Consider the following 14,845-nt stretch of genomic DNA (forward strand, 5'->3'; position numbering starts at 1 on the left):
GTAGTAGCTTCTATCACCGATAACGTGCTATCGGGTAGCTTCTATCATCAATAACTGCCATTAGTATTAGCTTCTATCATTGATAATATGTTATCAGTAGTAGCTTCTATCAATCATAGACATTGAATACCTTTTTGCCCCTTTCTTGTCCTTCCCAAACATTTATAAGTCCCTTTTCTTTTCGATAATAGCTTCTATCACTGATAAACATGCTATTAGTGATAACTTCTAGACATTCCACTTACATTTTAGTTCGAGATTCAACTTTAGTAATTAAATTCACTAAGTTGGCTATTAATGATAGATTTCTATAAGTGGCTATTAACTGCAAAAATATAATCAAAGATGAAACAATCAATGATAGAAAATATTAGTGGCTATCACTGATAGACTTTCATTTGCTATTTATATTTATTAATTTGTTATAATAATCAAACTTGATGATTGGCTTGTTGGTGTTAAGTCACTTATGAATTGAGTACTTTTAAGTCCTGCATACAGAACTTAGCTTCATAATTCTTGTGAAAAAAAGGGGGAAGAAGAAAAAATTCAAATAAAGGAAAGAAAAATTTTAAAAATATAAGAAACAGAAGGAAATAAAACCGAAAAAATTAAATAGAAAAAAAAAAGAAGCAAAAATCAGACAAATGAAAGAAAAATCAAAAAAAGGAAAAGAAAGGGAAGAAGCAAAAAATCAGAGAAAGAAAATAAAATAAAATAAGAAAAAAAGATAAGGGAAGAAGTAAAAATCAGAGAAAGGGAAGAAAATAAAAAAAAATAATAAAAATAAAAAAAAAAAGGAATAAGTAAGAACCGAAGAAAGAAAATAAGCAAAAATTGGATAAAGGAAAGAATAAAAGGAAAAAAAGGAAAGAAACAAAAACGGAGAAAGAAAATCAAAGGAAAGAAAATAAAATGAAAAAATGGAGGGAGAGAAACAAAAATCAAAGAAGAGAAAGAAAATAAAAAGACTAAAAAAAGGTGTACAACAAGATAAGATAAGGGAGGGCGAAATTGGAAATTAAAAAAAATCAAAGGTTGACTAGTCAACTCATCCATATTTGCAAATATTTTAAATATGTAACATATTTTTAGATATTTTCTCTTATTCTACTATATATTACAAATATCCATAAAATTGCTCACGAGTTGATAAGGCTAAAATGGGCATATGTTATCGAATTAGATACAATGCCAATTAAACATGATTCTAAGTAGTGACTATGTTCTTATTGCTTGAAAAATATTCTTTCACTAAATTGCTCTCAACAATTTTCATTATTTGCAAATATGCTCTTTTAACTAACAAAGTTACTGTAAATCTAATTACTTCAACGGTGGCACTTATCTTGGTGCATCCGAAAGGATTGTCCAATAAAATTCTGACACGTGGCAAATAATCTTTTTTAAAAATATATATATATTATTTAATATTTTTTTATGTAAGAAAAGAATATGTATATAATTAGGTGTCGTCTAAATTATACCTAATCATTATCCTATAAGATATCAACAACATTGAATGAATAATTTTAGTGATTTGTAGGATTTTTGCCCAAAAAGCATCAATTACCATCCCTAACGTCGATGATTTGATCTTCTCCTTGGCCATGATTGAACTAAATAAAAAAGAACTGCAGAGTTGTTTCCTAGTGCTTCATATTCAACAGAAAACTCCAATAATAAATCATTGTTTTTTTTTTTTTTTTAACAAGAAACCTGTGAATATACTTCAACAATAAGCCATGGATCATAACTTCTGATTTTGAGCTCAAGTTTCCATTCAATTTCATGAAAAACCTGTAAGAGTTCTTTTTCCACCTTTTTTTTTTTTCCCTTTTATCCTTTTTTCACAACTAATACAAGCTATCGATGATTTCTAAGCCACCAAATAACTTACATTACAAAAGAAAACAATACAATGGAAGAAACATTATCGGAAAATAAACGAACGATACGACATAGCTACAGCAAAGTAACGACACTAATCTACCGATAATTTTGATAGCTAGGACTGTACATACAGCTCTCAGCGTATTTCACCAGATCTTTAGGTTGAGGGAGGCGAGTGGCCAAACCTATAAAGACAGAATTTGAAATGGGAGAATGATTAGCAAATTGGAACTCTTTGAAAGGTTTGGGAAAGGGAAATGAAGTTGAAGGCTCACCAAGTTCATAAGCTTTTGCAGCCACACTGGCAGCAATATGTGCTGAAATCTTTCTGATGTTGGTAAATGGAGGATAGATGAGTCCTTTGTCGAAATCGTCTTGGGACACTTGTGATGCCAAAGCTTCCGCTGATTGTAATAAACAAGTACATCAATATGATAGGAAGGTTCGGAACCCAACTCAATAAATAAAGACGATAACTTAAACATAGCTATGGACTATAGTCCAAGCTTTGAAAAGTATACTGTCTCTAATATACTACTCTGCCCTAGTGCTTTAATCATAATAGGCTATTGAGTACTTACAGGCTGCTAGAAGCATGTCATCGTGAACACGGATCGTGCCTGACATAATTAACCCCAAACCGAATCCAGGAAAGATGTACGCATTGTTTGCCTGAATTGTTAATAAATCACCAAGGAACAATATTAACACCCAAATCAATGTGCTTAGCTTAGACTATATTGAATTGAAATGTGAGGACCTGGCCAGGCACAAACACTTTCCCCTTGTATTTAACTGGGTCGAATGGGCTTCCACTTGCAAAAATGGCACGACCCTGAATGCAACATCCGAACAATGTCAAACAAAATCAATATGCATTTTCCACCCTTTCCATATTCTTGCGGATTTGGNATATGAACCATTGTATTACCTGACTCCATTTGTAAGCTTCTTCAGCAGTACATTCAGATTGGGAAGTAGGGTTCGAAAGAGAGAGAATGATCGGTTTCTACAACAAGTTACCCAAATCATGATCAGCACGTACTCTTTAAAAACTGAATGACAAAGAAATAATCTGTCAGACGAATTAATTACCTCATTGATTGAAGCCATAGTCTCCACAACTTCTTTAGTGAACGTTCTTCCAACGCCTGATGTTCCAATCAAGACGGTTGGTTTGATTTCCTGATGTGAAACAGTAAATAGAAGAACTTAAAAACTTGGTTCAAATTATAGATATACAATTGTAGAGGTACATAGAAAGATTTGACACCTTAACGGCATCAATGAGTTTCTTGATAGGTTTGTTTTCATGAGCCCAAGGTTTCTTGAAATGTTGGAGAGTATCCTTCCTTGAACTTACAATCAGCCCCTGAGGAAATAAACAAAAAAGGAATTAGATATAAAGTATCAAAAAACTTTATGAATGATGAACAACTCCTCAAGCTTGATGAATAAGTTACCTTGGAATCCACGAGCCAGACTTTTTTCCGCATCTCTTCCAACGGAGCATTGGTCTACAGTAAACAAAGGATTAGCTCTTGTTAATTAAGATAAAGATTAATAAATGAATTCAGAAGAAGTAAGACGAAAATCTATAATCTAAAAATGACTATTCATTTTAACCTGTTTTGATATCTCAAGGGCTATGAGTTCCGCAATTCCGGTACCAGCCTGAAACAACCAAATCAACACCAAATGTTAATACAGAAAATCGACATTAGAAGGAACTTTTTTAAGATGCTAGACACGATTCAATATGGACTTACTTCTCCAGCACCAAGGAATAAAAACCTGTGGTCAGCTAAGGATCCGCCAACAACCTTTAAAGCTGAAATGAGCCCAGCAAGTACCACTGATGCTGTCCCCTGAGATTCAACGATGACAATTCTAGTAGAGTTGATTGAAATTATTCAAATAGTAAAACGGAAAGTCCAGGGTTTTAACCTGAATGTCATCATTAAAGACCAGATGAGTTGCGCCATATTTTGCTAGCAAGTCGAATGCGTTATGGTTTGCAAAGTCTTCAAACTTCAAAATGTGGAAATTGAATTAGACAAATATTAGAATGAGTTGGGAAGGAAAAAAAAAGCATTTGCTCAACTACACAGAATAAGTATGCTTAGTTATAGCGAACTACCTGAATGAGGAGCTTCTCCCCATAACACTGTTTGACCGCAGTCATGAATTCATCTATAAGTTCAGCGTATTCCTACATTGAGAAAAATCATTCCATTTAAGTTCGAATGCAATTTGACTTGTCACATTGAACTACAAACAGTACATCGGCTAGAGAGAGAGAGAGAGAGAAGGAAGGGATCACAAACCTGCCCAGTAGCTCTCTTTTGCCTGAGCCCAATGTAAAACTCATCATTCAACAACTCCTCATTGTTTGTACCGACATCAATGGTCACGGGCAAGCACTGAAAAAACAAAAAATTTAACAGTGAACCAACAAGAAAATGAAATTAAGCAACAAGGTTAATTTTAGAAATCAAGCATAGGTTGAGATAGGTAGAAATTATTGTTATTATTATCTTTTCTATAACAAGATAAATAGAGACTATATAGGAATAGGAAGATATCATGTAGGTACTCACTGCAGAAGGACGAACACCCCCAAGTGCAGTATATAAAGAGAGTTTTCCAACGGGTATGCCCATCCCCTGAAACAATCACATGGATTTTGCTCTGTGTTAGGATCATTAGATTTAATAACAGACAAGAAGAAAACTGCCCAATCTCAAGCTTCAGATGAAGATCATCATTTGAAATACTTTTAAACAAGTTTCCTTAAGAGATGCGAAGGGAATTACCTGGCATCCAAGATCCCCTAGCCCCAAAATTCTCTCCCCATCAGTAACTACAATGACTTGAATGTTCTTCTCAGGCCAATTCCGCAAGACTTCAAGGATCTTCCCCCTGCAAAAGAAACTCAACCATTTCAACACAAAAACCAAGAAGAAGATGCATCACAATCGAGAAGCCTGAAACAGTTGCAATGATTCGTACTTTTCTCTCAAACTGATGTATAGACCCTGTGGTTGCCTGAAGATGCTTCCATATTTCTGGCAAGCTTCACCCACGGTTGGTGTATAGACAACTGGGAGCAATTCTTCTACATGATCTATAAGGAGCTTGTAAAACAACTTCTCATTCCTCTCCTGAAAAAGAGTACAGCAAAAGTCAGTTGTAAGACACAATTTACTGAATCCGGTCATCAAAGTATCAATATTGAGTGAAACTTGTTGAATTTATCATATAACAAGTTTCACTAATGTATTTGCAAGGAATGATGCATAAATTATAGCCACTTTGTATTCAAGTTCATGAAATCAAAAAATCATAACCAAAAATCATTGAGAAATCCTAGACCTTGAAAGATGAGATCAACAATGGCTTACCTGAAGATCCATCATTGCCATGTACTTCTGCAATGGTACTTGATATTGACGAATATTGTGCAACATCTTCTTTACCTGGAAAGTAGATTCAAATGGTTTTCATAATCAAAAACTAGGATTGTAAAATTTATACTGGGACTGAACAGTATTTCAAGTGAAGGAAAACCTGAAGATTTTGAGCAACAACTGTCGGGGGTAGAAGACCACGCAGGTAGTGGGCATCTCTTTCTTTTTCAGTAAACGCAAGCCCTTTGTTGTGTCGTGGGTCTCGCAATAAATTATATCCACTGAGGTTTCAGTAAATACCAACACAAAAAATTAAAATTAGCTATGAAAGGTTAAAATATATGAGACAACAGAAACAAAAAAGCAGTAACATGTTAGCTGGAAAGTTTCTAAAAGATTTGCAGGGTTCAAATAAGTCAGAGCAGGAAATCACAAATCAGCAACTATAAGGAATGTAAATTCAACAAATAACATATCAATCTAGAAAATTATCGAGAACAAAGGACTAGGATCATGGAAAAGACATTAATCAACTCAGAAGTTTATAATTGATTGATCTAGATTGGAAATGAGATAAAGGGAGGAACTTATGCATCAAAGGAAACAGTCTCAAAGCCAAACATGCCAATTCTTTTCCACAACAGAACAGATTAAAATGGTTATAGGTTGAACACAAAAATGGACTTCTCCAGGTTAGTATCATTTACCAAAGAAGGAGAAAATTATGTCAATCCTCTCGCTTTTTCCAAGTGCAAGCTGGATCACTATAACATGTTTAGAATAACAACAAACCCACTGGCTAAAACAAGATTTGCTCGAAATTCAAATCAGTAATAACAGCTTCAGTCGTCACTGATCAATACTCCACACAAGATATAAAATTAAGATAAATATTAAAAAAAAGATACTAAAGTAGAACCCCCACAAGTAGAGAGCCAATATATTAAACATCGCACTCAATATAATATGATGCAAATTGCAATCAGTTAATTCCTATAACGTTTAAAATTAAATTAAGGGTCATGATTAAGATGCCACAAGGTTAAAAAAAAAAAAAAAGGAAAAAAAAAGGAGGTCAATAAACAACACGATGAAATCTAAAAAAAGAAAAAGAAAACCCGGATGGATAGGAAAGATGGGGATCGTGATGTTCACCTTGCAACGGAGACGCTCCAAGGTGTCATGATTTGTTCCTCCGTGGCGGCGGCGGAATCTTCAACATACACATCCTGAGCCCAGGTACCGGTGGTGGATTTGGTTTCCACTTCAACCACCGGCGACAGAGGTTTGGCAATTTCTTTCACAGTATTGTTCTCCACAACGACACTGCCGCTTCGCTCGCCGGCTCTACCATTGGAATCCATCGACACCACCTTGAGAGCCACCGGCTGCCGTCTTCCGGTGCCGGAGGGAGTGGAGCAAGCTCCAGAAACACCCATCTGGGTCTGAGAAGAAAAAGGCGAGCAACATTGAACAAATCAGAGAAACAAAAAGGAAAATTGAAATAAACCCAGATAGAAAAACATGAATTTGAAGGTGATAAAAGCAATGGGTTAGAATTGGAATACCAGGAAAGTGGTTCTGTTCAAGGAGATCATGGTGAAAAGTGATTGTGGGAAAGACGAAGAAATGAGGGGGTTGTTTAAGTAAGGGTGTGAAGAGGGGGAGAGAGAGAGAGACAGGAGGAGGAAGGAGAATGGAATGAGAATGAGATTCTTAAGGAAGAGAGGTCTCCTCCGGTTTCTGCTGCTAAATCTGTTCTCTCTCTTTCTCACTCTTCCCCCTGATCTGTTTCTCTCTCTACCTGCTTTTTTTTTTAGTCTAAGCTGGAAAGAGGATGATGACTACGGAAATTGGGAAACTTATAGGAAGCTCAAAAAATGTGCTTTTTTTTAATTATTATTACTATTCATTTATTTAATTGGTCTTTAATTGAATTAAAAAATTTGGGATAATTGGTCGCCTACTGAATTTTTCAAATCAACAGATCAAATCAGGAAGGAAATTTATATTAAAAGAATGATAAGAAAATGCTTGGAAAGTTATTAAGAATGTTTTCTTTCTTTTTTTTCTCTCTCTCTTCTCGAAATGGATTGTTGATATATTTTTTTTAATTTGAGATGTTTTTAAATATAGAAAAAATAATTATAAACATAATATAATTTCAATGTCTATTATAGATCATAATAGACTAATATTTATGTCTATATATATCATAATAAAAATAGATGTAAGTCCATATGATATTTTGTTATTATTTGTAAATTTTTTTAATTTTTTAAATTTAATTAAATTTTAATATTAGATGATATGATATTAAATTTACATTGATCCATCTTTTAAGAAAATTTTCAAAAAAAAATACACTCCTCTGTTTTTTTTTTTTTTTTTGTCAATTGATGATTTGATATTTAAGTTAAACATTGCTTTTACTTGAATTTTTTAATTTGTTGTATCAAAACGTAACTCAATTTAAAAAAATAAAAGTATAATTTTGATAGATTTGATTTTTTTTTTTTTTTTTTTTTTTGGAATTTGATTAATAGTTCAAAATCTTCTTTAAAAAAGTGAAAACTATAATAATAATTAAAAAAAAAAAAAAAAAAAAAAAAAAGGGAAGAAATGAGAGTAAAGTTTGAAAACATAAAAAGAAAAACGAAATTATTATCAAACAATATCTCATTTGTTAAGATTGTAACTTACCTCAAACATAGGTTGTATACTTTTATTGGTTGAATGATACATTTGATTATTTATGAACTTAAGGGTAGTCATGGTTAGATAGACTCTCTATTTTAAGAAAATTTGAAATATGCTTTAGAATTTTCAAATGTGTGTGTATAGTTTTAATATATTGAAAAGATACTAGTAGGCCTAAAATGATTTTATTACTAAACTTGTTACTTTAACATTTAGACAATAAAAACTTGCTATATACTTATATAACATTGTCATAGTAATGTGTAAACTAGCAAAATTAATTATAAAGACAGGTTAGATATGAATATTTTGGGATCTATTAAAAAATATATATGATTCTTGAATATAATTTTGATCATTTATAGATTTACTAAAAATTTCATTTCAGCTGAGAATACAAATTAAAAATATAGGTTTTCAAAGTTTGAAGGACAAATATATAATTTAACCACCTTTTTGTTATAATATGTTCAATCATCTCTTGTTAGTTCAAGTACTATCTCATATTAATATTTAATATAAGTATTAACCTCGAGAATTTATTAGAATCAACGTCATTTTTTTTAGTTTTAAAATAATTAAGAAAAAATATTATGAACTTTTTTTATATATAATCCTAGGTTATTTTAAATAATCTTTTTCGTATATATCAAATCAACAAATACCCCAAAATTAAGCTAATCTAATTGGATTATCCACCATGGCCAGCTAAAGTACAAGATTAGCAATTTTTATGATAAAGTTAAAATTTGATTTTTTTTTCTTTTACAAATTAAAGCGAGACTCTTATTTTTTTTTCTAAGAAAACGCTTATTAATTATTACATTAATAATTGAAAATTGAGTTATATTTTATAAAATAAATACTTTGTAAGCAATGCATAAGTAGCACATGGACTTAAAAAAAAAAAAAAAGTTCAAGACGAGCAATATTTGAGTGAATTTTTAAGTTGCAGTGTATTCTTCCACTCCTTCAAATACAAAAAATAATAATAATAATAATAATTTTTTTAAAAAAAAGTAATACTTGATGTAGTTTTTATATATCTCCTTCTATCACAAAGAAAAAATGATTTTTTAAACGAAAAGAATTGAGAAATAGCCAACCAAAAAATACATCCTCACCTGCTCGTCGTAGATAAGAAAGAAAATACGAGCAAGAAAGACATCTTTGTAAAGTAAAGAACAACCTGAGATGATACTAAAGCTACAACAGCGTAAATAATTTTGTTCTCCTCTCTAAAAATATAATAATTTATGATCACGTACTTAGATTATTATATAATGGTAATTAGATTTCGAATGCGCCAAGTATTTTTCATTAAAATATATATATGCACCCAAGTTTACCTGGTGACGGTAGGAGAAAAGGAGAAATGATTCGGTGCGGCAAATTTAGACGAATCATATGATCGTGAGGCGAAATTTGTCATTTTTGTAAATTTCACAAAAACTTGGGAGATTTTGATGCTTAAGGTCGCCCTCCCACCAAACCCTTTCATTAGGCTGGAAATTCAAAATCATTTTACATTAATTCTTTAATTTCTAAACCAATTTTTCCAGCCACTTAAATGTGTTTAAATTTGTCAAAGCCATACAGATACGACTGCGAGATTTATAGTTCATATTCCCTTTTTTTATTATATTAAAAAAATCTTTGAAGTTAAAGATTATCATTTTTCTCTTTAATACGTATGAATACATATCAACAATACTTTCAATACTTTTTATTTATTTATTTTTAAACTAATCCATCTAATGACTCAGTCAAGAATATTTTAGAGTTTGTTTGGTAGACCACTTAAATTCTATTTTATGTTTTAGTTTTAGTGAATATGCACTTGGTTGATAATCTTGATTTTGTTTACGAAAATTATTTACGATTATGTGATCCAAATAGTGCTTCAACCTTTTTATGTTTTTGTGTACCCAGGTTTTTAATTCAAAATTTCAAAATGCATAATTATATTTAAAATGATAAAAAATAATAGTAAATATATTTTCATGTTGTGAATTCAATTATATATATATCAAAATTATTATTATACGAAAATTTTAGCATAAGAAAGTTCAAAAATTAATTAGTAATGATTTATATTCAACTTAGTGTTTAGTGAGTAACTAAATAAAATTTCAAACATATTTTGAAAATCTGTTCAAATTTGAATTTTATTTTTGAATTGCTTCCAAACATGTCCTTAAAGTTTATTATCTATTAACATTTTCACTATAAATTTTGATAAACATATTCACATATGTATTTCTTTGAATTAAAATTATTATTATGCGAAAAATTTAACATAAGAAAGTTCATAAATTAATTAGTAATGGTTTATATTCAACTTAGTATTTAGTGAGTAACTAAATAAATTTTCAAACACATTTTGAAAATGTGTTCAAATTTGAAATTTATTTTTGAATCTACTTCCAAACATGTCCTTAAGATTTATTATCTATTAACGTTTTCGCTATAAATTTTGATAAACATATTCACATATGTATTTCTTTGAATTAAAATTATTATTATTAGAATCAATATCAATAAAAAATTTACTCTCATTGATTAAATATAAGATTTATTGAACGGAAGTGAATTAAATTAAACCAGCCTCAAAATTAAACACGTGTATCAGGTCCAAAATGATATTCTGACCTCAATTTTATGAAAAACTAGTTAATTCATAATAATAATAATAATTTATGTGAATATATTTTAAAAATGATGACTTTTGTAAAATGCATATAGGAGAATAAAGCTATTTACAATTTTAGGATCTTCGGTATATTCATCTAGATTTTCGAGATATGGTTTTTGGTTGTTGAGAGTTTGGTTTGGATTTTTTAATGATTTTTTTTTTTTTTTTGCTTAAAATAAATAATAATAGTGTTGGCGTTACGGTTAACTACATCACACGAATCACAGGGCTAATTTAAGCTTGGTGAGAGAAAAAATAATAATAATTAAAAACGAAAAAACTCGAATTAAGAAGGATACATGAATTAAAATATATATATATGAAAAAAGACAGAATCAGAGAGCATATGTAACGTGTTTTAAAAAAGAGGAAAATACGGATTTTGAGGGTAGCTGTGTTTCAATGTAGGAATAGGGAATTCCGGTGGGAAATTTAAAAAAAAAAAAAAAAATGGAAATGAAATTCCTATGTAAGAAAATGATCAACCAATGAAATGAGTACACGTGGAAAGCATATTGTGCTACTGTGAGTGACGGACGGTGAGTTTAAGAGAAGGTCTGGAGCAGTGCAGAATACATTGAATAATGAATTGATGGCGGAAAAAGAATATTAAAAAAAGGGAAGTGGGGGCCACAATATAAGCGGCTCGGACCACACATTTGGCATGAAACTGCAGCCACATTTCCCCCTAAAGCCACCCCAACTCACCCGTCGCTTCTTAATTATACCCTCTGTTTATAATGTCAATGTCATCCTACACACCATATATCAAAATAATTCAACAACCTTCTGAACCTATTTTTATAAATTAGAGTCTAGAAATGTATAATCTGAAAACTCAAAAATCAAATACATCTATTTCTATAAACTTAGACGATTAAAAAGGTTTACATTTTTAAAATTCATGGACTAAATGCACATACTCTTCCAAACTCGAGGATTAAAAGAGTAATTTTCCTAAATATATATATATATTTAGTTCTTAAGTTTTGGCCATGTTTATTTCCCAAACATAATCAATCCATCGTAACATACATTTTGTAAATTATGAATAATCATCATAATGATTGAAGTAGTTTTAATTATAGAGCAGTAAACATGGTCTTATAGTGATAGCATCTTTAATCTCTTCATTAGATTTGCACTAAATTTCTAGAAGAAAGTTGAGATGACGATTTTCTTAAACTATATGTCATGTTTACCAAACCGTAATGAAAATTAGTGTAATAGAAATGACATTTATCATAATAGGCCTGAATTGTAAACATAATTTAATTATTTTTTTATCACGTTCACCTAGAATTATAAATCTATCATATTTTACTTATCGTTACTTTTACTGTTTAACTCCAGCAGTAACGATAAAGGTAAAAGTAATAATGAATGTCACACTTTCATAATTTTCATACCGTTACAGTGATAATATCTGTAACGATAAAGTAGTTGATCATAGGTAATTTACAATCATAATCAAATTGAGCACCATTTATTCTTTAATTAGATTGCACGATTTGAGTACCTGTAATTTTTTTCCAAAGCTTTTAATTTTTTCTTAAAGCTATTGAAACTTTTTTTTTCTCTCCTTTCCCATCCCTCCAACTCTATTACATCAATGGTCATGTAGCTGCAAGGGACTTTTTTTTTTCCCTTCTTTCTTTCTCTTTCCCCATCTTCTCATATTCTAAATTGAAAAAGAAAAAGAAAAAAAAAATCGAGAGGCTTTCTAGATCTACAACGACTCTCAAATGTTTTTCTTCTAAATATGGGAAAGAAGGAAAAAGAGGAAAAAAAAAAGAAAAAAAAAATTACTTTCGACGACCATCAACGAGGAAGAAGGACGATAAGTAACCTTGGAGGAGGACGAGTGGGGAAAAATATTAAAAAAATAAAGATGTAAAAAGTTTGTTTTATTTTAGGAAAATGATGAAATTATATTTTTATTTTACAAGTTAAAAAAAAATCATTTTTAATAATATAAAATAATGTCGCGTCAACATTTATTACATATTTAACATACAATTGGATAGAAGGACCAAGAATACTATCAAACTCAAAGCTCAAGGCTACAAAATCATTGAAAACTAAGAAAACTAAATGCAATCAAACTCAAAACTTGAAAACTAAGAGTGCATTTTTTTTTTCTTTATACTAAAAAACTGAACCAAACATTGGATTGGTTTAGTTTCGGTTTTTGATTTTTTGTTGAATTCCTACATATTTATTAGTGACGTTTTGTTATATATATATATATAATATATATATATAGTTTCTTTATAAAATAATGGAAATATCAGTTCACGTTCTAGTTTAATATCGAATCCATTAAAATATAAAATATGGATAAAAATGTTGACATATGGACGAGATTTTAATACATAATTTACACCTAGTACTCATCTCAGTAACATTAATGTAAATGGCCAATTTGTTGGTACAATTTGAAAACATTTTTTTTTTCTTTAAAAAAAATAGAAACCAATGAACCAGCCTTTTTTCTTTTTTTTCTTTTTAAAGAAAAAAGGCAATATACAAAAATACCCTCGGATGGGGGGGGGGGGGAGGAGGGGGGTGTGGCGGCGGCCAAAAATATAGTATATTTGAAATTATATATATATCAATAAATCTGATTTTAAAAGGTAAATAATAAACAAACAATAATTTTAAAGTAAAGTGATCATTGGTTCAAATTTAAGGGGATTATAATTGAAAAGGAAAAAGTAAGTCTCCTTTTATAATTATTTCGTTTTTTGCTTTTTTTTTTTTTTTTTTAAATTAAACTTATTTTTTTTCCTATTTTTATCCTAATTCGCATATTTATTAAGTGCAAAAAAAAAAATTAATTTAAAAATTTTAACTTGATTTTTTAAACTATTAATAAAAAATAAATAATAGATAAAGAAATTTGAAGGTGAAAGCATAATGTGTCTATGGGTTTAATTTAAAGAAAAATAAAAATAAAAAACAAAATGGTTACCAAATGACCTAAATATTACAAATGTTTTTATTTTTTTTTAACAAAAAAAACTAGGACCAACTTGATAAAGTCTTTTAAGGAAAACACCAACAATTACACCATAATTAACTGCTAATTATATGAAAAAGTCACATCAAGCTAATTTGATTCAATACTACCCAAAAATCTAATTGAATCAGATTTTTCTAAAAAAATAAATTTAGGAGATTCTCTCAAGAAATCCGAAGAAAACACATAGAAAAATCGTTTAAAATGTGTTTGATAATATATATTTTTAAACTAATTAGTTGTAGTTACCAACTAAATATGAGGTTGAATATAAAGTATTATTAATTAATTAATTAACATTTTTATGTAAAAAAATTGAGAAATTATTTCAAATGGTAAACTGTTAAAAATATTTACAAAATATAGTAAAATTTTATAACTATCAATGATAAAATTTTGCTATATCTTGTAAATATTTTGGTTTATTTTTCTATATTTAAAAACAACCCAAAAAAATTTGTATAGTTATTATTTTGTAATATTATATAATCTATAATACATTACATAATATATTTTTTAATTTAACAAAAATGAACGGTAAATTCACGAAAGACTAGATTTATTAATGATTTTATATTTTTAATTATAATTTTGTATTTTAAAATTTTAAATTCAAATGGATTAACTAAAAATTTTAATTTTTACACTATTTGAATCATATAATTAAAAAACAATTGCCATGAATAGAATTTAGATTATATACTGTATTCATATATATTTTTTTAACTCGAAAACATAAAATATAATTCAAATCGTCTATCAAATCTTAAATTTTTTATAATAACGACATTTTTGCATGCTTATGAAGTCGACGATGTGGATCATTTTTGTCCTATCGTAATAAAATCTAATACACAAAATTAAGTTATATGAATATAATATAAATAATAAATATTTTAACTCACCTAAAAAAAATGTAAAATATTTATTTATTTAAAAGTGTCTTATGTGGTAACAAGGTTTGAAATGACATTATTTTTATCACTATAAGAAAGAAAAGATAAAAGATATCATGATTTCTGGCCAAAATTGTTATTGATTTTTCATACTTATTTCTCATATTTAATTTGTTTTTTGTAGTGTGTATATAGTAGAAATCATATGTGACATCATCTACTTTATGTT

At 29.3% G+C, this 14,845-nt stretch overlaps 1 protein-coding gene across 1 annotated transcript; it reads right to left on the minus strand.

Annotated features, from left to right (window-relative positions):
- Positions 1-1,746: 1,746 nt before the first annotated feature.
- On the minus strand, positions 1,747-7,146 carry LOC120087255 (NADP-dependent malic enzyme-like). Its single transcript, XM_039044196.1, has 20 exons — positions 6,872-7,146; positions 6,459-6,748; positions 5,464-5,584; positions 5,298-5,372; positions 4,906-5,057; positions 4,710-4,815; positions 4,494-4,559; positions 4,221-4,316; positions 4,034-4,105; positions 3,841-3,924; positions 3,663-3,761; positions 3,520-3,567; positions 3,357-3,410; positions 3,167-3,265; positions 2,989-3,078; positions 2,825-2,902; positions 2,654-2,728; positions 2,475-2,565; positions 2,169-2,297; positions 1,747-2,078 (listed from the first exon to the last, which is right to left on the minus strand). The coding sequence occupies exons 1-20, from the start codon at positions 6,899-6,901 to the stop codon at positions 1,990-1,992; spliced, it is 1,944 nt and encodes a 647-aa protein (XP_038900124.1). The 5' UTR covers positions 6,902-7,146; the 3' UTR covers positions 1,747-1,989.
- Positions 7,147-14,845: the final 7,699 nt, after the last annotated feature.

The sequence above is a fragment of the Benincasa hispida genome, chromosome 1 (genome assembly GCF_009727055.1).
Source record: "Benincasa hispida cultivar B227 chromosome 1, ASM972705v1, whole genome shotgun sequence".
In the NCBI taxonomy this organism is placed as follows: Eukaryota; Viridiplantae; Streptophyta; class Magnoliopsida; order Cucurbitales; family Cucurbitaceae; genus Benincasa; species Benincasa hispida.